We start from the raw sequence: 22967 nt of genomic DNA, 5'->3' as shown, positions 1-22967 counted from the left end.
GCCCGGCGCTCTCTGTTGCCATTCTCACAATGGGTATTTTGGCTCCCTGGTGCACCCAGCAAGAGAGTCTGGGGTCCCTGCTTGGGACCTCCTGGGTTTTACGGTGAAGGGGTGGGGGTAACAAGAAGAAAAAGGGCCTTTCGAGGTTTAAGGGAATTCAGAAAACGTAATAAAAGCAGCTACCTGGGAATTGGAGGCGTCTGGGAGAGGTGGGATTCCAGAGTTGGGAGATGTGCTGTGATACAGCTACCTCCCTCTGCTTTGTGAACAGGCTTTTATTGTAACCTGGACTCATGATGAAGTCCTGGATAAAAATACAATTTGGCAGAAGACTTTTGTCAACTTGATCTTCTCCCAGCCAACAGGTGGGAGGCAGCAAAAGCTTTTTAGAGGAGATTTATTGCTGCTGAAGTACAGGGTTTATCCGAATAGTGACACTGCAGTTCTGGTGTTAGCTCCTCCCTGCCAATAAGGAGAACAGATGGGTTAAGGGGAAGCAACAAATTCTTCATCCGCCACCAAATATAGCCAAGGAATGTCCATAGGCCCCAGGGCAGCATCTCTGCTATGGGTGTTCATTTAAGGGACTTTGGAGGAGGGCATTCTCATGCAGCCTTGTCGCTGGGATGCCTTCCCCACGCTCATCCCCAATCCTGCATGTTCTTCCACCAGATGCCTGGAGGGAGAAAAAAAAAAAAAATCAAACTTCAGCACTGATAAGGCCCATGTTGCACCAGTGAAAGTCCAGGTAGGCCCACCCAGCCCTGAGAGGTCAGGATGTCCGTGCCAAAGCCAAGAGCTGGCTCTGATGTTCCTGCAAAGACCACCCCAAGCCCATGACTTGCTCTTGGGGACCAGCGTTGGCACTGGGGCCAAGGAGCCAACGGGTCACGGAGAGACATGGGCCAAGGCCATGCAGGGAGGGAAGGGGGAGGTTTGTGCAGTTGGGTCTGTGAGGTCTTGGTTTGCTGCATGCCTGGGTTTTGGTTCTGTTGCCTGTTTTCTGAGCTTTTTCCTTCATCGGGCATCGAAGGGTTTTGCAATGAGTGTGCTTTAAAATAAAGAACGTGGAGGAGGAGAAAGCGGAGGAAGAGCTGATGGAGAATTATGCTGCCACTCAGCTATTGTCAGCGCAGATGTTCACAAGGTAATCGTGGCCGTTGAATAGCAAGAACAGCTTTTGATGACAAACCCAGAATTTAACCCCAAGAACTTGTGGGGCTTCTTGGTGAGGGTGTGACACCCCTGATGACCACCTGCATGGCAGGGAGGTCGGGCAGATTGTGAGCTCTGCTCTCCTGGTCCTCGTGTACATAGGGTAAGTCACGATACCTCTCTGCCTCAGTTTCCCCAGCACCGTAGCAGAGATCAGAATGATCCAGAGGTAACATCTTCCTTGCAGAAGAAAAGCAGAAATCCAGGAGCGCTTTTAAGGGTAGTGAAACCCTGTATCTCCATGGTGATGCCTGCATGCCCAGCAGCAGGTCCCAGAGTGTAGAGGCCATACAAACACAGGGCTGTCCTGACAACCCCATGGTGTTTGGCCGTGAGGCGTCCCAGGGTGCACTGGTGGGGACTCCGCTGTGTCCCTGCAGTGCATTTAGTTTTACATCCTTTCTGGAGTGCAGAAAAGGAGCCAACAAATGGAAGCAGGGACCTGCAGCCATCTCAGGAGGCTAAAATGTCAGGGCAGGGGACCTGGTGACAGGGTGACAGAAACACCCAGAGTTGGAAGAATAGATAAGAGGACCTGGCGGCAAAAGAACAAGCAAAGGGCACTTGCTATCAGCGCTAGCGGGGCCGTGCCAAGATTTGGACAGCCTGACCATCTCATTCCTTCGACACCGCTATTTATAGCAGTGTTCGCTGATGCCTCTGTCACCGGAGCCTAAAATGGTTCCCCCGTGTGCACCCGGGGTGGCTGGGCTCAGCCGTCCCGCGCTGGGGAGGCCACCAACGAAGCGGTGACTCAATGGAGCGTGTGTGAAGCTGCTCATCGCCCCGCTGATGGAGGAAGCCAGCGTCTCCCTCTGCCAAGAGGCAGCTCCACGCTGGGCCAGCTCCTTGAAAGATGCACCAGACGTTTTCTGTTTAAAGGCCTGGCCCCTCACCAGAAAGAGTCAGTGGGGTAAATAGATGCACCTTGCACCCCACTTCTTTCTTAGCCCCAGAACTGGGGCTTGTCCGGCTCTGTCTGGGAGCCAGCGGTTTCCACAGCTTGATGTTGGTCCTTAAGGTAGCTGTGGGAAGAGCCCTGTGCATCGCCCACACTGGTGGAAATAACCCTTTGGTTACTGGGCTGGAGCAAAATGCAAGAGGGCAAAGATTTTGTAACTGCAGAGCAAATATGCCCCGTTCCCCACCTGCAGATTCGCCTTTTAAAAAACTGCTTCGTTTTCCCAGTTCTCCCCAGGTCAGTGAGTGATGGAGGCGGAGATCTCTCTGTCCTGGAGTTTTCCCATTCCTGCAGCGAAAGCTTCGTTACCAGGGCTGCACTTCAAAGCTTTGCTGGCAGCCGGATAGGACTGCGCACGTAATCCCGCCGAGGAGGAGAGGAGGGGGTCTGCGCAGCCCTGGGGCTACAGATGCCAGGCAAGGATGGCTGCACCCACCTGGGAACAATGGCCAGCCCCGTGCTGCTGTGAGCTTGGCACAACCGGTGCCAAATTTTTTGATTGAATGACTTGAGAGGCGACGGGCATTAGTGTTTTAAAAAAATATATAAATAAAATCCCCAGGGATAGCATCGAGCAGTCCTGCTCACAGGATGGGACTTCTGCTTGTTTGTTCCCTTAGGGTGAATTGCACGGTTATCCCTTCTCTCTGTGGCAAAAAGGGGGTGCAGAGCCCAGGATGGGCTCTGAATTTTAAACCTTTACCCGATGGGAGCTCACGTCCCGCTGGCCGGTGGTACCCACGAGCAGCCCCGCAGCTGGAACTGGCCGGTGCTTGTGCTGCGGCTGTGTCCTTGTCCCCGTGGCCGTCAGCAGCGAGCAGGGAACGGCAGTTTCCACCTCGAGATAAAGCAAACCCATTCAGGGCCGTGCAAGTTAGCATCCGCGGGCAGCGGAATTGTCGTCATCCCCCCCGAAACGGGGACCGCTTCCAGTCACGACCACCAGACCACTGCTTTATAAACCACTGCCCAGAGGCGGCAAAGCCTTTATCTGTGGAATTGTGTGCGAGGGAGGATAAACAAGGGAAAACTTGCTGTGACTGCCTGTGAGGGAAACCTGGCCCCGCCGGCCCCTCGCGGCGCTCGCTTTTTGGGCCGCATCTGTCGGCAATTTGTGCACGGGTGGAAGCGGTCGCGTGCGCTGGAAATTCACGCCCGTCCTGATGGGAATGTGTTGTCCCATGGGAATGGCGGGCCCGTTTCTGCCGCCACGGCTGCGGGGACGGGGACGGTTGTGGTGCAGAGCGGGTGCCACGAGAGGGCGTGAAGGGCTGCGCGGCGGGAGGGCGCGATGGTGGCCGGCGTCCCCCTCGCCGACGTGCTCCAAGTGGCATGGCCACCCTCCGCGGTGCCGCCTGTGGCTCCTTCCCCTTCGGGCGTGTGTCTGGGGAGCGTGCGAAGAGGCACCCCAGCCTCAGCGCAGCCCCAGTGGCCATCTTAGCCCTCAGGAGGTCCCCAACGCACCACCTCACGGGGTACGTCCTCTATGGGGAAGGCCACCAAGCTGGGAACGGAGAGGTTTTCCTCAGCGGCAGCTCCGGCATGGGGCACCATGTCCTTAAGTGCCAGTGTGTCACTGAGGTATAGCCGCCATCTTGGGCACTGCGATGCTGAGGCGCGGTTGCCGTCTCGGGTGCCAGAGCAGGGTGGCCATCTCGGGCACCGTGGCAAGGCTGCCATCTTGTCACCTTGTCACCCAGCGTGAGCGGGGCGGGGGGGCTGTGGGGCCACCCTGCACGGCATGGCCGGGGCAATGGGGACCTTTCCTGCTGGCTGTATAAACAGGGTCCTGCTTCCTCGGCGGCCGGGCGGCCTCCTCCAGGTGCGGCTGGGAATCATTAGGAGCTCTCCGCGCCGGGCTGAGTGTGGGAACTGGAAGAGAAAGCTGGAGAGAGGCCTTCTTTCATCTCCCCACTCCCTCCTCCCCCTGTGTCTGCCAAGCCTGGCTTCCTTTTGAATCCTTTAGCTTGTGCCAAGCGAGGGAGAAGAGGCGGGGGGAATAAAGAGAAAAAGGGAAGAAAAAAAAAAAAAAACCCACAGGAATGTGTCCAGGGATCTGGCTTCATTCAGGCTGCCAAGCCCTGAATACGCCGGCTCCCGCTCGGGGAGCTGGAGGGAGGGAGGCCGCGGCCGCCCCTGCGACAGAGGCAGGGGGAAAACAAACAGGGAAGCGGCATTTGCGCTGCGGCTGTTACCACAGTGACTAACAAAGGGCTGTCTGGGAGGGGGCCGCGACCGCGTTCCCCCCCGCCATGGGGCTGGGGAGGCGGGAGCGCCGGGTCAGGGCACCCCGAGTCCCGCGGGGGGAGCGAGGGCTCGCGGCGTCTGGGCGAAGCCCGGGCGGCGTTTCATCCCGGCATGGGGACGTGGTGCCCAGACAGACGCCCTTGTGTCGGGCCTGACTCTCAGTACAAAGGCGACAGGGCTGCTCGCAGGGAGGGCGCGAGGGGGAGGGTGGGAGGCTTTTCTCCGGTGCTTCGGGAGGATGGGTTTTTGACTCGCTGCCGACTTTATTCCCAGCAAATTAATAATTTCCTCTCGCGGCAACAATGTTGGCCTGTGTGTGTGCGCGTGCATGTGTGTCGGTGTCTCCCACTGCCCTCCCAACCGCGTTTCCCCACCCCGTCCCCGCTGCACACGGAGGGTCCGCGCCGCTCGCAGCGGATTTCCTCTGTCCTTGTCCTCAGCTGGGCTTCTTCCAGCTGTGCGTAACTGTCAGATTTGGCCCAGCTGTGACGGCCGCTGCCTTGGGAGCATCCCAGCAGGAGCGCTGGGCCCGGCTGTGAACTGATGATGCGAGTGCCGGAGGTGGCGGGGAAGCACGTTGGGTGGCGGGGAGGGAAGGCGCAGCTCCAGGAAGGAGCTCTTGGTTTTGCAGCCTGTCTGGCAGAGCGCTTGGCGAAATGGGAAAGCAAGCAAGCACACGGGACAGCCACCAGCACACGCTCGCCTCTGCGCCTGCCTGTGCAGGGTGCTGGAGACGCAGGGCAGCCGCAGGACAAACCCAGCGCACCGGACAGGAGCACCGGCCACCCCAGCTGCTGCAAAGCACCTGGCATTTAATCTCATGGTGGTATGTGTCACCCAAGAGTACTTGCATAGCTGTGCATGCTTGCACGAGCCCGTGCACACGCGCTTGCTGCTCCTCGCGGTGGCAGCCTGCTCGCTCACGCATCTCCCTGTGTGCCATGGCTGTGCTCTATGCATGCCCCCTGCGCGTTCGCTCCCGTCGCCCTGCAACCCGTTCCCACACCACCCTGCCTGCACGGCTGCCTGGAAACGCGCAGGGCTGCCTGCGTGCCCGCTGCAGCACAGATACCTCTCTCTTGTGTGGACACACAATATGGCATACAGTATCGGGAGATCTGGGAATGCAGTCCATTTCTCTAGCAGCATTGTGTTTTGTTCCTTATTTATATCCCTGGGGTGGTGCCACAGGTGGGCAATTGTTCCAGCTGACAGCCTGAAAGGCAAAGAAACAAGATTTAACTTCCTGCTATTCAATTAGAGAAAGTGAGCATTCATCACCAGCTGCTGGCTGCTGGCAGGAACAGACCCACCCGCCGCGGCGGGCGCAAGAAAAGCTCTCCTCGGCAGAAAAGCGGCCTGCCGCCATGGGCACGGTGGGCTCACTGCGCGGCTCGGCTGCCAGCACTGCTCCGAACAGCCTCTAGGTAAGGCTGGATGCTTCCCCTCCTGTCCTGCGCTGCAGTCGATGTTCTCTCCTGCGTTTGTTTTTGGGAAGGAGATTGCCTGTTCAAAGCAACTGCACAGAAAGCACCAGTGTGGGTTGGGGGGACTCTATGGGGGAAGCAGCCACGCAAGGAGGGAAAGCCACAAGCTCGCAGTGCTGGAGGGAACGGCACCACGCTGGTTTCCCCCCGGGCCAGCGTGACCGCTGCAGGTTCAGCCCCCTGCCCTGAACTCTGCGCAATCCCTGACCCTGGGGCCTCTGTGGCTGAGGGCTGGCGGCTTTGGAAGCCCTTTGGACATGCCCTTCCCCTCCTCTGTGCTTGAAGCTTGCCTTGACCAAGCCAGCCGATGCCGGCCGATGTGTGGAGGGGCAGGGAATGATCCCTATCCCTATTGAATGAGGACCTGGGGCCTCCTTGTCCCTATTTCCCCAAACGGGCATGCTCCCGCATGCTATTTTCTAGGCTGACAAGGGGGGAGAGAGCACGCACTCCTGCGAGCTCCATGTCTGGTAACAAACCTGCTTCCATCTTCTCCTGCGCTGACTCTGAGCCACCCACAAGGCACCGGCTCACTGCGGCCTTGTGGAAACCCCTGCAGCACCCGGGCTGCAGCGAGGAGCCGCAGGGCTTGCAGGGGCTCCCTGGCAGCTCCACGCGCCGGGAGCCCAAGGCCATTCCTGCTCCATTTCCTTTCCTCACTCTTCCCCTCCTGAGGCTGATCCAATTGGAGAAGAGTCTCCCGCTGCCTCCTGTCCCCGTCCCTTCCCCGTGCCATCTGTCCCTAGAACAGAGACAACTTCACAGCTCTGCACTGGTGGCGCTTCTGCTAAAGGTCCTCTTGTGCACCTCTTAGCTGGCTCTCTATTTTTAATCCTTCTGCCTCCACAGGGACTCAGGGTATCTTCCAAGCTGGTTGTGATCATCAGGGATACAGTTGGAATCCGTTTCGCATTGCTGCACCAAGCCACATGCACACGTATGTGTTCACATGCCTACACGCACACCAGCTGCCGTGCCAGACTTCGCAGCGCTGTCACTCTCCCCTGTTCGAGAAGACAGGCGCCCCGTCGGGTAGGACCGAGCTGAGCACACAGCACCTCGCACGAACATCGGTTATTACCCCAGACTAGGAAGGTAACACGCTGCAGCCAAGACAATCAACAGCAATTAGCCCTTTTGGGAACTCGACTTGAAATGCTGCAGAGACTTTTCTGTGCGTGCCGATTGCTCTTCCTCCGGTCCTTTGGAAGTGATGTGAGTTGGACATGCCAAACCACTGGTCATGTCTGAGCAAAACTTGGTGCCTTGTGTCATTTCCATGAGGCTGGGAGGGCTCGGGGGGATGTCTGTGAATGTTAAAGGCACTTGTGTACCCAAGCAGTGAACGCACATGCTGTCATTACCTCTGCAATGCCATCTGGCCAGCAGCAATGCAGCTAGAACCAGGGCTATGCGCAGAAGAACATTTTACAACAGAAAGCAATTAACCGAATAAAGCCCTTTTTAAAATCCAGTAATTAAAAACAGTCCCTCCCCCTTGTTTTCCTTTTAAGCTGAAAGTTGCTGTTTACTCATTTGCTTTACAAAGTGTGCCTTGTTGTGGCTTCAGAAGAAATGAAAGTTTGAAGTGGTTAGAGAAGAAAGGCTTTGGGGCTGGTGCGTTCCAGGCAGGGCGGAGGGGCAGGGGCTCTCCAGCCTGGCTTGTTTGTATTTGTTCTTGTCTACTCACAAGATCGCTAAACACACATTTAACAAGTGGTGAAACTGTCTACCAGCCTGATCTCTCCCAGGGTTCATGAGAAGAGGACTGGCACATTAGCATTGCTGGGGGAAGGGGAGGGGGAGAACAGGCCTTTTGAAGGGTTGGTGTTTTGGGGCTGAGCGAGGGAAGGGCTCTTGGTGCAGGCCAAGTCGCAAACAAAGGCATTGTGTTGCCTGGAGCCCCGGGGCTGGCCCCGGGGGAAGGCCAGGGCCTCGCTTCCCCAGTGATCTGCTCGGTTTTCCCATCCCAGCTCCTCTTGTTGCTTTAGCACGGGTGCAGCCTTAAGGCCATCCGTGTCCTTCCAGCACGCAGAGACAGGAGCGGGGCTGGCACCTCCGGGGTCGGCTCAGCCTGCCCCTGACAGCCGAGGAGCCCACCGCAGCATGGAGGGCTGCAGCGTTCATGCAGAGCGTCCTGTACCGCAGCAGCCCACCTTGTCTGCATCGCCCGCCGTCCGCATTGCCCTCTCCAGGTCCCAAACATGAGAGAGTTGCAGACCTGTATCCACCGGCAGTAAGTTTCTGAGCCCTCTCTGGGGAGCCACAGGGGAGCCCTGACCTCGGTTTGGGCTCCTGGACGAGCCAGTAACCCCAGCCGTCAGCAGGGCTGGTGCAATATTAATGATCACTCATCGCTGCTTCTCTGTAACGTGAGTGCCCAGTGCATTAGCATCGTTATGGGTGGGGAAACTGAGGCATATCAAGGGCAGTCAGGACTAAAACGCTGGCGTCATCTGACAGCTAACCATTGGGATGCACTGCCAATTCTGGAGCAGGAAGGCGATCCTGTCCCTGGCTGTCCTCCAGGCACACTGACCTGGGGATGCGGTGACAGAGCCGCCTTACACCTGACATTCACGGCTGCAGGTCCCAGCCTTGCCCCAGACACGGGCTCAGGGGGACAACCACCATCTTACGGGGCAGAAGCTCTTGCAGAGAGGGCAGCACCTCCAAGGACTCCCGGCCGCAGGCCTGGCAGGTGCAGCCTCATGGTGCCCAATCCATCGGGGTTTGCATGGTTGCCAAAGCCGAGCCGCATTCCTGGCCGCGGCAGCAGGGCCGGGCGCAGACCCGCCGTGGGGCAGTAGGCGTGAGGACACAGACAGCCGTGCCAGCGCAGCGAGGGTAGCGCCGAGTTTCACTTGGGCCCTGAGCAGATACAGGATCTGCCCTGTCCCTGCCTGGAGAAGGGTGAGGCCACGGGTTTGTGGGAAAATGTTGTTTTTCCCTCCCCTGGACTGCCCCTAGCAGTCGGCTGGGCCGGCTCTGAATTGCGTGGGCCGGGGAAGTGGGGGGGAGTTAACAATTGTAGTGCCTCTGGCTTGGAGCGGAGCCACGGCAAACAATCCTCTCCTGGCCGCGCTCCAGATCTGACAAAACACAGAGGTGATATCGTATTCGTACCTACGCGCTTTCATCCCAAATCACCTCCTGAAAGCCCTGCATGATTCTCCTGTCTGTGATGAATCCTTCTGCTTAGCCACAGAACAAGACAGCCTGTCCACAGCGCTGCAGCCAGGAATCCCGTCCAGCATCCCTGCGAGGCCTCTGCTTTTGAAATTACAGCTGTGGATCTGGCAGCCAGGGGTGGGACCTGAGGTTAGGAGGTGATGTTGACTGAAGACGTGCGGACAGGGCATTCCAGGCATGCACGGGGTTAAATCAGAGGTGTCAGTTCACGGGGAGGTAACAGATATGTCCTGCTCCTCTGCTGCCTCTGGCTTTCCAGAAGCGTTGCCCTCCCTCCCACATTCCAGCTGCTGCAGCTTTTCACAGCTGGCCACTCTCCGGGGACATTTCCCAGAGCTGAGCAGGAGGGAGGGGAGGGAGTAGCCCTGGTCCCAGCACGGGAGGGGGGTTGGTGGCTGGGCTGACCGTCACCCCCCCCAGGGAACCTTGGGCTGGAGCCCTTCACCCCCAGGAGCGGGCTGGCACAGGCAAACCTGGGCAATCCCAGGTCCCTGGCAGGGATCCACCCTCAGCCCTGGCTCGGAGAGTTTTTCCTGCTGCAGAGAAGGGACATCAATCTTTGCAGCTCACTTATTCCTTGGCCTCCGAAGCAGGGTAGCCAATTAGTGCTGGGTGTGATGGATGGCTTAGCCCCGTCCTCGTGACACCCATCCTCTGGAAACAGCTCCCACCACGCAGAGGCACAGCCAGCCGTCGCGGGGGATGGCTCTCGCCAGCCTCCAGAGTCCCAGAGGGTCTCACAGGGGTCCCGGGGATGGCGACAGGCACGGCAGCAACGCTTGCTGAGCTCCCAGAGACCGTGCAGGAGGGGAAACAGCCCCGTGCGCTGGGCCAGGGTTGATAATTCAGGGCTTGGGGAGAGATTTCCTCTAACAATTCCCTGGCTTGGCTGCGGCAAAGCCTGTAGCTCTCTGGGGAAGAGCAGATCGGCTCTGGGCCGAGGTTGGTCACCCACTGTTTGTGGCTCCGCGCTCGGGGCCAGGCTTTGCCACCGCAAGAAGGCGTACCGTGGGAATAGCTTGCACGGACGCTCGGTGGGAGGCAGGCAGGTGGCAGAAGGCCCATTTCTGCACTTAGACCCCATCTCCCCTTCCCTGGTGTCACCCCGTGTTGGCAGCGGGGTAGGCCTGCCCGCTCTCTCCCGCAAGACGTGGGCGATGCTTCCTGAAACCTGGCTCCCCTCACACGCAGCTAAGCCTGTTTAATCCTTCCCTGTCGTCTCCATTGAACCAACCTGCGAGGCGTCTCAGCACCATCTCCGCTTCGGCTGCTCCGCCACGCAGCTAAGCCTGGGGTGGTTCAGATGGCCCTCGCAATCCCCCAAGGCTCGCTGGGGGCGATTATAAACGACTCGCCAGGAGCGCAGGCTGGAAAACAGATCCGATTACAGGAGAAGTGGGTTTCGGGGCCCCCGCTCTGTTCATAATGAAGTGTAATCCTAGAAAAACATGTTGCCAATTACACTTCAATTGAACCCAGATAATGATGCTTAGACAAGGCCCAGAAAAGACGGAGTCTGGACAGCGAATTCCTTTCTAATGGAGAAGAAAAGCGTTCCTCCGTGGCAGGTCTGGGCTCCGCTTGGTTCAGACTCATTGTGATATGAGCAAGAGCCTGAAATAACCAATCTCTGGATCCCATTTAAATGGTTTTATCAGTGGAAAGAGTATTAATCTCTCAAAAACACATGTTTATGGGAAGTTTAGTTTGGAGATGTATGTATTTGTAACTGAAATCGCTTTGGAAAGGGAGGAGGAGTGGGTCTCAAAATTGCTAAAATAACACATTTCTAATTCTTCTGGTTCAAAGCAACTTTTCATTTTGAAATGTAAGCTAACAACAGCTCGGTTTCTTGACCAGTTTTTATAGTGAGAATTAAAACAAAACATCAAAATTATAGAAACAAAGTGCTATAACCTAAAGCAAATGTTTTCTTCCATTTTTTTGGGTTTACAAACACTTCTGAGACGTCGGCTTTCCACTCCAGGGCAGGATGGCTGCTTCGGGTCTCTGTTGTTTTAGTTTGGGAGGGAGGACGGTGTGGTTCAGTCTCAAAAAATGTTGACAGGGGCCGAGCCTTGCTCAGTGTGCTGGGCTGGGGCAGGCGTGGGTGAAGGGCAGGCGGTAGTTGGCATTTGGCTTTTACGGGAGCTGCCTGCGAGGTGCTGGGGGATTGCAGACCTCTCGGGGTTGGCGGGTGCAGTGTGGGTGAGCTGGCAGAGATGGCTGAGGCAGATAGGGAGCACCCAACCACGTGGCTGGGTGCCTCCGCACATGGGAGACGGGTGGCGGGGTGGCTTGGCTGGCCCGAGCGGCGATGGGCTGTTATCGCCGCCACGGTCTTTGCAAAGGGGTTTGGGAAACCCACGTGTTGCCAGATCTCAGCGCTGATTATTTTTTTCAAAATAAAAGGCATTATTTTTGTACTGTGAACCTCCACTTCAGCTCTCTCCCTCCTCCCTTCTCTCTCTCCCACACGCACACGTTTTTGCTGCCTTGGGGGATTTGAGCAGCACAGGGCTCTAAAAAACAGACTCCTACCTCCTTCCCGCAGGCTCAGGGAAAGCGAGATGCTCCCTAGATGCCGGGCTGCAGGTCAAAGTTTCCAGCATTATGGAATGAGACAAGAAAACAGCAATTCATCCTGCTGTCATAAAACCTAAAGTTGGGCTTTGGTTGGTTTGTTTTACAGGCTAGGTCTCAAATGCCCTGGCTGTGCCATGAGCAGGCACTTGAAGACGCTCCAAGGCTGTGGGACCGTGGCAGGGGGCCGAGCTCCCAGCGGGACCACCGTGGCACAGTGTCGGGGTGCCGAACCCATCCCGACGCCTCCGAGCACGGTGCCACCGCTGCCCTCCCGGCCCTCGGCCGTGGCCACTGATTAATCCCAGGCGAGGGCCTTTTGAGCGGCGTCCTCAAACAGCATCGCGCTTCGAATAAGCTGGTTTCCATCTGAATCATAAGTCTCCAAAAGTGCCTGCGCCGCGCAGAGCCGGGCAGACATGTGTGTGCGTGTGGGGCTGGATGTTGATTTTTCCCTGAAACAACTCAAGGCTTTATCAGTCCCATCTCTTTCCCACGGTTTTCTGTTGCCAGTGAGGTCACTGGTCCCTTTAAACTGGGGCTGAGGCCAATGTGCAGCGGGTGGAAGGGGGGCCGTGGGGAGAAGGGGGGCCGTGGGCAGAAGAGGGGGGGACATGAGACGGTTCACACAGACTGTTCCTTTTACAGGAAGACTTGGGATTTCGACCAGCGAGCGGGAGGAGGCGGAGGGGGGGCCCTGGGAACCGGGGAGCGCCGGCGCGGCCGCGTAATCCGTCACTCCCGGGAGATGTCTCATTAACCCATTAACCGGGGAGGCTGGGGACGTCCTGGGAGGAGAGCGAGGGAGAAGCCGGGGGTGTGAAAGGCAGAGTGCGGGCAGGGGAGGAGCCGTGCGAGGCAGGCACGCACTGGGGCCAGCTCCTCCGCGCAGCCCGGGGAGGGACAGCACTTCCCCGAGGCCGGCGGGGAAGGACGGCGGTGGCCTCCGGGGACACGCGTGGGTCGCTGAGCCCACCGGCCTCTCTCCCCCGAGCGCCCCGCGGGGACGCGGCCGCCCGGCGCCGCCTGCGAGGATGAAGCGGCTGTGCGAGGAGAGCTCGTCCGACACGGAGTCGGACGGCACCATCGACGTGGGCCGGGAGGAGGAGTACAGGTGAGGACACGCTGCCGGCGGCAGCTCCCTCCCGGGGGACGGCTCCGTGCCACGGCGCTGGGACGAGGTCGGGTTTTGGGGGCCCTGCTGCGGGGCAGCTCGGCATCCTGCGGGGAGCCCGGGCTGGAGCGGGGTCCCGGGCACGGCGCTTGCAGCAGCTCCCCGCGGGCTTCTCGCGGCATGGCTCGGGAGAGCACCGGGCTCCGCCGCGGGCTCACCGGGGGTCGCCCGGCACCTCGCTTAACCCCTTCGGGCTGGGCTGCTCCTGCCTTGGGCAAGGACGGGCGGGGGGATCGCTCCAGAGTGCAAGTGTGGGCTGATGCTGGCGTTAGGACTGACCCAGCAAGGGAACCCAAGTCGCAATACGGGGGTTAAAGCCGTGTTACCGGCCGGCTGCATTCAACAAAATGCCTCGTTAGAGGCAGCGCAGTTGCCTTCTGCTGCCAGGTGGGGAGAAGGGCAGCTCTGATCTTCGTTAGCGGGAGCCCGGTTGCTCGCAGGTCTCTGCACCCCGAGATGAGGCAGGACCCCCCGCAGAGCAAAGGCACCCGGTCCGCTGCCTGGGTGCCGCAGCAGTGTCAGCGATCCGGGGGAATGTGGAAGAAACGAGGAGGTTTTGCATGAGAAACGCTTTTGCTCTGCTGATGCGTTTGTAATGCAGCAGCTGGGGCTTTGATCTTTATTAAAGAGGGAGCCTGTGCAGGCTGGCCGGCAAAGGGTGCCCTGCTTTCAGCACGCACTTTCAGTATCACAGTTCTCAGGCTCCATCCCATCGCTGCTGAACCGCAGTTTCGGCTCTGGGCCCTTGCTGCTTGGTGAAATAGTGAGGACAGGACTTCTGCGTGGATCCCAGGCAATGTCCTCAGGCTTTGCCACGCTCCCCTGGGCCGCGGCTTTGCTGGCAAAGGGCATCCCTGGCCGCCGCTCGCGGCCCGGGTTCCCATGCTGTGTCAGCCGTTCGCAGGCATTCCCAGGCTCTGGGCGTGCAGACGGCACTAGGGATGAAGGAAGGGCTCTGTTATTTGTTCTCGTCCAAAAATCAGCTGCTTTTGAACTCTTGTTTCAGCAGCCAAGTGTCCCCCTCCCTCCGCGTCCAGCGAGGCCCCAGATGAATTCATTCCCTTTTGCTGCTTGGTATCCTGAGCGGAGAAGTCGCCCTGCGTGGTGCCAAGCTCAGGTTCTCATGGGACTAAATTCATGAGTCTACTTCTCACTTATACGGTCACAGGCAGAGTTGGGCATGTCCGACACGTCATGTCCTGCACAAATTAATCAACCCCTTACAGAGTTTCCAAGTGCATCAATATTTAACCTACCTTCCTGCCGCAGGTGAAATATATACCACCTCTTTACATCAGCGCAGCACACTGAGTCTATAGTGCCCCGATGGATGAAGTAGAGGAATTGTAATATTTTATGTCAGTGAACAGTGACGATGAATTTTTGATTTCTCTCTGGTGCTGCTAACGTGTTTGTCTTCTCAAGCCAGTCATAAAACAGGGCAGCGCTGTGATCTGGTGGTATTTGTACAAATTTATGTTGTTGCTCATGTCATGCAAACACATGGCCCAAAAAGCTGTTTCTGCCCTGACGAGTTTACACCCCGAGTGATGCGGTCCCGCGTGGGACGCTGGTGGATCGGAGAAAATGAAACACTTCCAGGTGGGGAGCAAGGTGGAGCGATTAGGGCAGAGGGAGGCGGTCGGGCTGTCTGGCCGGGGTTCCCAGCCCATTACCCATCGGTCGCGTGGTTTGGGCAAACCAGTTCCCCCGTGGAGGGAGGATGAGTCACTCCGGGTGTGAGGCTTGGTTCAGCGCGTGGAGCAAGTTTAGATGCTGGGGTCACTGCAAAAGTGCAAGATACTGCTTGGTTTGGTTTTTTTTTTTGCTTTTTGTTTTGAATAAACAGGCAAATTTATGCTGTAAATTATAACATCGAGCAAAAAGCAATGCAGAAATTTTAATCATCAGAGAATATAGTTACGGAATCTTTTATGTGGTTCAAATCTGTCAAACATATTTTTAAAATATATTTTGCAGTAAGCTAGGTTTTTATATCCACATCTGTAACTGCAGCTCACAAAGAGCAACGCGTTCGGACAGCTCTGCAAAGAGAGTTTCAAAAATTCACTGTTACAGGCTCCTTGAGCGCGTACTCCGCATTACTCTACCTCCAGGCGAATTCAGTACCTACCCCCTGCACGTATAACACCCCAGCGTCCACGCAGAGCCCACTTTCACATCACACGTGCTCATCGTATAGGCGTTTATGTATACTGGCCACGCATGTTCATACTTGCGAAGCCAGCCAGCACCTATGCCCAGAGAAAGCCCCCCCAGCAGACATTCAAATAGGGTACCTGTATGGAGATGAGTGGAGCAGTCAGTAGAAGAACGTGTTATTTCGTCTGATTGTGTAAAACCACTTCTGAAAGCACCTCACTTGGGCCTAACAAAATGTATTTTTAATGGGCTGAGTTTGGTCTAGCTTTTTGGCTTGCTGTGCAGACAGCACTGTCTCTGCAGAAACATCTTTAATAGACTGCTATTAAAATGCTTTGTCAAACTGAAAAATATTTTGATATGATGGGGTGAACCCAAATGCCCCTTTCCAGATTTGTATGTCTTACGCGGTCTCCGAGTCCCTCCGGAGTGCTGTGCTGGCCCGGGTTGCAGACTGCCGTCTCGCCTGCGTGTTAACATCCCTGCGCCGAGTTTCGTAAGGCGCAGAAACAGCCCCGAGCCAGTCCCACTTTCTGGAGGGAGAAACCCTGCCTGGGGGAGGTGGAAGGTGGCCCAGCCAGCCTGCCCCCGAGCAGAGGGGTTTTGCTTCAAGGAGTTTCCCACGCCCAGTTATCCATCCTTACGGAGACTCCCTGGGGACCTAAGGATTGAACTTTGCCTCCCCGTGCATGTCTAGTGCTGACCTTTGGTGTATTTAGCCTCACCCATGCCCACCAGGCACAGGATGGTTTGTGGGACCCTTCTCTTTAGCCTGTCCCCATCCATGTCCCTTGTCCCTTAAGCCAGAGCTGGTCCCTGGGGCTGTCGGCCAGCAGGCAGGGTCCCTGCTCTGTCACCTCCTGCCAGGTGTTCCCCCTGCCTGGGTCCTCATCCCTCTTTGTCTGGTTCAGGGGTGTCCGTGCATTCAGAATATCATGGCCCACCCCAAAAATTGTGGTTTGTGAAGCGACTCTCCAGGAAGCCCTCAGAAACCACATCAACACTGCCGTTAGCCTCACCCTGAGGAGCGACCAGCCCTTTGCTGCCGCCCTGGGTGGGAGCTCAGATAAATGCTCGCGCTATCACAGCTTCGAGATGCAAAGCCCTGCAGACAGGGCAGGCTCAGACATGAGAGCCGGGAGGGTTCGCACATGGAGGAAAAAAAAGGGCCATGACTCCAGAGCTTGGATCGCTGCTTTTCCAGCCCCGTGAAGATGTCAGCACAGGCTGAGATCGAAGGAGATGTGTGCCTGGTAGTGGATGGGCAGTTTGGTGCAGAAATCTGGTCCAGGCTGGTTATCGACTCTCGGAGGGGACAGAGTGGGATTCGAGTCTCTGCTTGGCTCCCTGGCCCCAATTCCCGAGTTCTGTGTTGAGGGTAAAAATGAGATGGGAACCACAGAAGACATTATTCGGGGGGGGGTCGGGGGGGGGAACTGCAGATGGCAAACGTGTGTAAAGCATATGTGCAACAGAGGTTTCTCTCTAGCTAGTGCAAGAAATTATTCCCTCTTCTTCCTTTCCAGCCATGTTTCTAGGTCTGTCTCTCCCACTACGACATCTCAGATACAAGCCAGGAAGAAGCGGCGAGGGGTGAGTCTCATTTCTGTTGACCAGGGTGGTTGTGCTGTGTCTCCCTGGGGGGGTCAGGCTGGTCCCAGCTGTGTGCCAGGGCTCCCCGTGACATCTGTGTGCGGTGGGGTGCTGTTGGCACGTCCTTAGTGTGGGGACACAGTGCAAAATCGACTTTACACCATTCCCTGCTCCATCTCCTGCAGAACTCTCCCCGCAGCCAACTGGAGATTTTTTGCAGAGGTTTGGCCTCAGATCTGGCAGATAGGGGTGGAGGAGAGCAATTTCACCTGGGGTTATCACACCAGTCAATGTTTCTTTGCTCAGCTTTTGCACCCAAACCATTTACTTATATGGCCCTGTTCAAAGCACCTCTCTCAACCTGCCACAGCTGTTAACGAGGGCTTTAAACCTGTGAGCTGTGGCTGTAAATGACCGTGGTTTCTTCTCTCCACTTGGAAATCTCCCGCAGATCATTGAGAAGCGGCGCCGGGACCGTATCAACAGCAGCCTCTCTGAACTGCGGCGCCTGGTGCCCACCGCCTTTGAGAAGCAGGTGTGTGTGTCCATGATTTCCACTCATCCTCCCTTGCGGGCTGCATTTCAGCAGTGTAAGGGTAGAGCCCTCAGAATGAGAAAGTCTGGAGCATTGCTATGTCTTTCTTATCATCATCACTTCAGGGAGTAAGTAGGTGGTGAAACTGGGTGGTAAAACAATATTAACAAATATTCAGGAGCCCTAGGGAGGATAAATTCAATCCACAAAGTGTTTTGCAGATATGAAGATGCACAGAAATGGGGATTTTCAATTTGCATTGGGCCGTCTTGGGAAGGAGCTCCATTTTCTACTCACTTGATGTAAAAAATGGAGCCAATGCCCTGGGTGGATGCCTGCTCCAATCTGAGCACTCCTAGGCTTCAGGAAGGTTTCGGGAAGGAGGTCGTCGGGAAAACCTCAGCTCCTGAGAGGCACAAAACCCTAGACCATAAAAAGATGAATTGCTCTTTTTTCCTGCTCCCAACACACAGGGGTCTTCCAAGCTGGAGAAGGCAGAAATTCTACAAATGACAGTAGACCACTTAAAAATGCTTCACGCCACTGGAGGAACAGGTAAGAACTGCTCTTATAAGCATACGGGTGAGGTGACGGTGAAAACCTGGAAGGAAAACTCCCCATCAGCCTCAGCAGCAAGCAATATCTTGGTGCTGGTGTGCCTTGCTGACACCAGCCAGCACCAAAACGAATGCTGCCCTGCCTGCTTCCCAAGGGAAATATTTTTCGAGGGAGGGCAGATGGACGTTTCCTGCCCTGTTGTTTTTCTTATGTCGAACATATGGGTCAGCATCCCGTGCATACATTTGGCAGACTGAGGTATGTGGGATAGCAAGTCCCACAGACGCACAGGGACAGCACCACTGCTGTTGTCACGCACCCCGCTAAAAGCTGCCCAGCCAGAGACACGCTTAGTCCTGCTCAGAAATGGAGCCTGCTTCCAGAAAAACGATATTAAACTCTTTACCTCCTCCCTGGGATACATTTCCTGCAGAGGCTGAATTCTGCATGGGGACTCTGCAAATAAACAAGGCTTTTTTCCCTTTCTGTTCTTTTTTTTTTTTGTTTCTTGGTTGTTGTAAGAAGAGAGAGGGAGCCCTGTGCAAAATTCAACAAAGGTCTTATTTGTACTGAGACCTCAGTACAGACCCTCTGTCCTGTTCCAGTTAACAGGATGGAGATCACAGCTCCAGTAAAGAAGCCTCTGGCTTGTTTACCACCCATTTTTGGCTTGCTGGGGACATTGCTGGCATCCAGGCTTTGGTTCAGAGCTGTAACTTGGTCTGGAACATTTGTTTAGATACTCAGTTTGACTGCACTATAACAAAAGGCTGTATTGTCACGAGAGACCCCATCAAGCAAAGTGGTCCAGCGCTTCGCTGTGCTGTGACATTCTCTGCTTTACTGCTTATCATCTCATGAAGCTGTAAGTAGGGAGCAGAGGCCTAAAAATCAGCCATCGGTTGCATTTTGTCTTGTTGATTTTTGTGGCTTTGAGCTTTCTCGGTCCAGCGGTCTTGGTTTTGCCACTGTCCTGTATCCTTCAGACAGACAGACATCTGTTTAAATGAAGTATAAAGATTGGGACCCAGGCAGAGGAAAATGGTGCTAAGCTGTGCATCGGGGAGACACAGTGTCCACCTGTTCTGCAAGACCAGAGATAGTCCGTTTGCAAAGAGGGACCCAACGCCCATCTAGCCTACAGTCATGTCTCCAGCAGCAATAACCGATAGGGTCCAATAGGAAAAAATTCCTCCTTCCTGAGCGCAGTTAATGAAACCTCTTACTCATTTCACATGCTGGAGTAAGAGGCTTCATGACCCTGGCAGTTTTATCCCGATGAGATAACTGCAGATGCTATTCTCATGCATGCAAATGTCCAGTCCTTTCGGACACCCACTTCGCTATCTGCTTCAGTAATATCACACAGCAGCAAAGTGCCTCAAGTGAAATACACAGTGCATTAGAGAGGGTAGTGAAATCAAAGCACATTCCTGAGCTCTGCATGGACTTACCGTCACCCATGTCCTCTCCCTACAGGCTTCTTAGACGCTCGAGCTCTGGCCGTGGATTACAGGAGTATTGGCTTCCGTGAATGTCTCACTGAAGTTGTCAGGTACCTGGGTGTCCTCGAGGGCCAAAATGCCACCGACCCCATCCGACTGCGACTCCTCTCCCACCTGAATAATTATGTGGCAGAAATGGAGCCTTCGCCCGTGGCCGCTTCCCTCCTGCCCATCCAGACGTGGCCATGGTCCTTCCTCCACAGCGCTACTGGCCCCGTGCAAATCCCCAGGAGGGAGGCTGCTCCCGCTCCAGTTGTTTTGACTGCATCTTCCCTGGCTTATCCAAGCCCTGCTGTAAGGCCAGCCCCGCTTCGCCGTGTGCCCAGCGACATGCTGCCATCCCGTCGAAGCTTCCTGGCCAGCAGGATGGCCTCTTCCAGCCGGAGGGCCCGAGGCACGGGCTCTTCTGCAGCCGTAGCAGCTGTGCCCAGGATGCCGTCACCAGTGGGTGTGTTGAGAGAGGGTTCGTCCAAGAGCAGCCAAATCGCAACATTCCTCTTCTCGCCAGCCTCCGCCGGCGTCCCTGTTCCACCAGCTTACACGGTGCCTCCTGCCTTGGGCGCTGCTGCACAGGGACCCGGCATCAGGGTTGGGACATCCAGGATCTGCCGCTCCTGGGCGACTGAAATCGGGGCTTTCTGACCCTCCCCTCCTCTTCGGAGACAGGAATTCTTCAGCACTCATTGCCCACGGGCCTAAGAACAAACTCAGCTGAAAAGGCATCTTTCCTGCTTTGCAGAAGCCAAGGATCCATAAAGAAAATTCTTTTTACTCCTCCCTCCCTCCTCGCACTGCCTTCCTTGCCTCACCATCACGCGTCCTCTCCCTCTTGATGCCTGCAAACGTAAATCACATCCAATTCGATGCACTTGTCTGCACGCGGCTGAACTCCAGACCCTTCTGGCTATGAGGGAGGGGGCACATGCGGATCCCAACCCTGTCCCTCCTCCAGCAAACCCCTCTGCAGAGCCCAGCGTTGCTCTCCTTTGGAAAACAGCCAGCCTTGAAATACTTATTTCCTTGGGGACTCGGAGCTGCCAGACAGAGACTTGCTCATGCTGATTCCCTGCGATGTGTCCCCCAGCTGCAGCACCTAATTTTGGTGTGGTGGGACGGACGCAGCTCACCCCCCTCCCCAGCACTGCTGGCACCCGGCAAGGCAGGCTAGAGCCCCCCCAGCTCCCTTAGCGAACTGGCTGCCTGCTAATCCCCATGCTTTCCTTGCCGCATTACCAGCTTTTCCCACTTATGTGCCCTTAAGGTGGAGTGAGGCAACAGCTTAACAGAGCTCGTTCCCACAGCTGAGCTAAAACACTGCCGTGTCTGCAGGGCCTGTGCTGGGTCCCTGCACAAACTGTGCCGGAGCAGCCGGCCAGGCTGCCTGGGTGGAGGGAGGCTTCTGTAGCCCTTGCTCCGCACCAAGGTGTGAAGAGACGAGGCAAGAGAGAGGATTTCAAAGGGACGTCCGTCACGGAGGGGAAGGCTCTGATGGCCAAAGTGAGAAGAAAAGGCCTTTCCCTCTGCCAGTCTCCCCCCTGGAGCCGTCTCTCCTCCGACCCCTGCTGAACAGCCATGACTGCAAAAGGGAGGGGAATGGGACAGACCAGCCCGCATTTGAAGTGCCTCCCTCATTCTCTCTTAGCCCTGCATCCCTCACCCTCTCCTCCCACAATGTCTCTGTTTTCTCCTCCTTCAACACCATGTTTTGGTCTCACATTGTTCATCCCTTTCCCTGAGCCAGGACGAAAACCCACTGAGGTTTCACCTCAGACCTTGGCAAGCTCTGGGTCTGCACTTGTCCTGATTCCCAAGAGCTTTTTCTGCCTTGGCCTGCGTGCCCCTAGATAACTGATGCAGCAGATATGCCTCTGCTCCTCCGGCTGTCCTCCCCTCCTCTCTTTGGGCAGAAAGGAACGGAAACCTGAAGCTCTCTCGAGCCACGCTGCTCGTGTGCCACGTCTCTAACTCTCATGGTGGCTGGGGCAGGGTCTCCCAGTGCTCCCCCTCGTCTGAACAGCCCCTGCTCCCTGCATCTGTGCCTTGACTTGCTGGGATACACGTGCGGAATAGCCTGGACCCAGTTGCATGCCCACCCCAAGGAGTCTCGCCCACCTCTCCAGCACTGTGACACGAAAAGAGAGAAAAGTGTGGAAAGGTCAGTGCAAAGAAAGGTAAAAAAGAGAGAGAAGATCTCTTGAATGGGAGACGCTCTCCCCACACCTCAGGTCAAACGTGCAGCCGGTTAGACTGTGTGGATGAGCTGGTGTTTGCGTTCCTACAGATTGTATCTGCCATGTGCATGTCAATGTATGTATCTGCTATTTTTTTGAAAGTGAGTCCCTCCCAGTTGTTTTGATGGAAGTCATCGCACTTAACACACAGAAATGCATCTGCTACTTCTCCTCACCCTCATCCAGAAGTGCCAGAATCAGCCAGGAACAACATATTCCCTTTTAATAAAGTCAGAGGAGGTCCTCGCGGACCCCAGTTGTTCCTGCAGCTGGCTGGCACGCTAGAGTTCACAGCAAGTAGCCTGGCCTCACTTTACGCTGTGCAGAGCTGTTAGATTCACGAGCTGTGACACCCAGCAAAGGTGTCAAATAAAGTCTTTCAAACCCCTGTCCTGGTTGTGAAATGTAGTGTTGATGTGAATCTATTCTGCTAATCCAGCCTGCTTGGATGACTGCTAGTTTTGCGGCAGGTGAGCTTTTGTTCCTGAAAAGCTTCAAAAAAGGTAAGATGTAGCTTATAAGGTAACATCCCTGCTGGTTGTTTTCTAACTGCTGCTCATGGTAACTCTGGTCCCATGACTTTTTACTTTGCAAACCACTACGTGAGTCAAAATCAGCCGGATAGTCAGCAACGCTTGCCCCGAGATTGGCAATAATCCGTGGCTTGAGAACAAATCATTTCATTTAGCTAGCAGCGTCCACAAAAATGTCAGGGAACAAATGGAGTCCAGCAGAGCCTTGCAGCCAGACGCTGAGGGCTCACCTTGGTCTCCTGACCCTTTGCAAGCAGGACCAGAATAACCCCTGCTGCTTCTTGCTGTCGGGAAACGGTTTGGACTAAACAAAGAGCCACAGCTGAGAGCTTGTCTCTGTTTTGAGGAACGGACCAGTAAATGATCCTTCTCGTGAAAGATGCTGGGAGAATTTTCTGGGGAATGGTGGGAATTCGATTTCCTTTCCCATAACTCCTTCTCGCTCCAAAATGCATTTCAAAACCGCCCATAAATCCCTGCCTTAAGTGCTGTGTTGGGAATTGCTGGAAGGGAGCAACTGCAGCTGTGATGGAGTAACGCAGCATCCGTCTGGAAGCGGAGAGAAACTTCAAGAGCAATAATAGGGCTATTGATGACAGGTCGTCCCGCTGGTGCCTGGGCTGCCCCGACCCGGCTGGAGGCGGCGGTGGGAGCTCAGTGCTCTGGTGTGGCCTCGGCCAGAGAGAGGAACCAAATTACCCTCTGTGGGAGGCAGGCATACAAACCAGCCCCGCGGGCTACAGTGGTAAAACAAAACAGAGACAGTGAAAAAAACCCACTTCCTGATCTCTGCGGATCAAACAGGAGCCAGAGCGGGTGGGAGGGCATCAGTTCAGGCCCATGAGGTTTTCTCCCCACAGCAACATGGTGATTAGAGCAGTAGCCCGGGACTGGAGCTTCATTTTTTCCCCCAGGGTTTTCTTTAGCCTAAGCGTCTTCTCTTAACACATCCTGGCAACTTTTGATCTACCCTGTAGGGGAAATCCCCGA

General features: G+C 55.8%; 1 protein-coding gene across 1 annotated transcript; it reads left to right on the top strand.

Annotated features, from left to right (window-relative positions):
• Nucleotides 1-12719: 12719 nt before the first annotated feature.
• Nucleotides 12720-21826, top strand: HEYL (hes related family bHLH transcription factor with YRPW motif like). The gene is made up of 5 exons (XM_059830924.1): nucleotides 12720-12799; nucleotides 16549-16615; nucleotides 17067-17150; nucleotides 17624-17705; nucleotides 19188-21826. Exons 1-5 carry the CDS (start codon nucleotides 12720-12722, stop codon nucleotides 19853-19855), a joined length of 981 nt encoding a protein of 326 aa, XP_059686907.1. The 3' UTR covers nucleotides 19856-21826.
• Nucleotides 21827-22967: the final 1141 nt, after the last annotated feature.

Source organism: Gavia stellata, chromosome 29 (genome assembly GCF_030936135.1).
Source record: "Gavia stellata isolate bGavSte3 chromosome 29, bGavSte3.hap2, whole genome shotgun sequence".
Taxonomy (NCBI): domain Eukaryota; kingdom Metazoa; phylum Chordata; class Aves; order Gaviiformes; family Gaviidae; genus Gavia; species Gavia stellata.
This window is presented reverse-complemented; position numbering and strand designations above follow the sequence as displayed.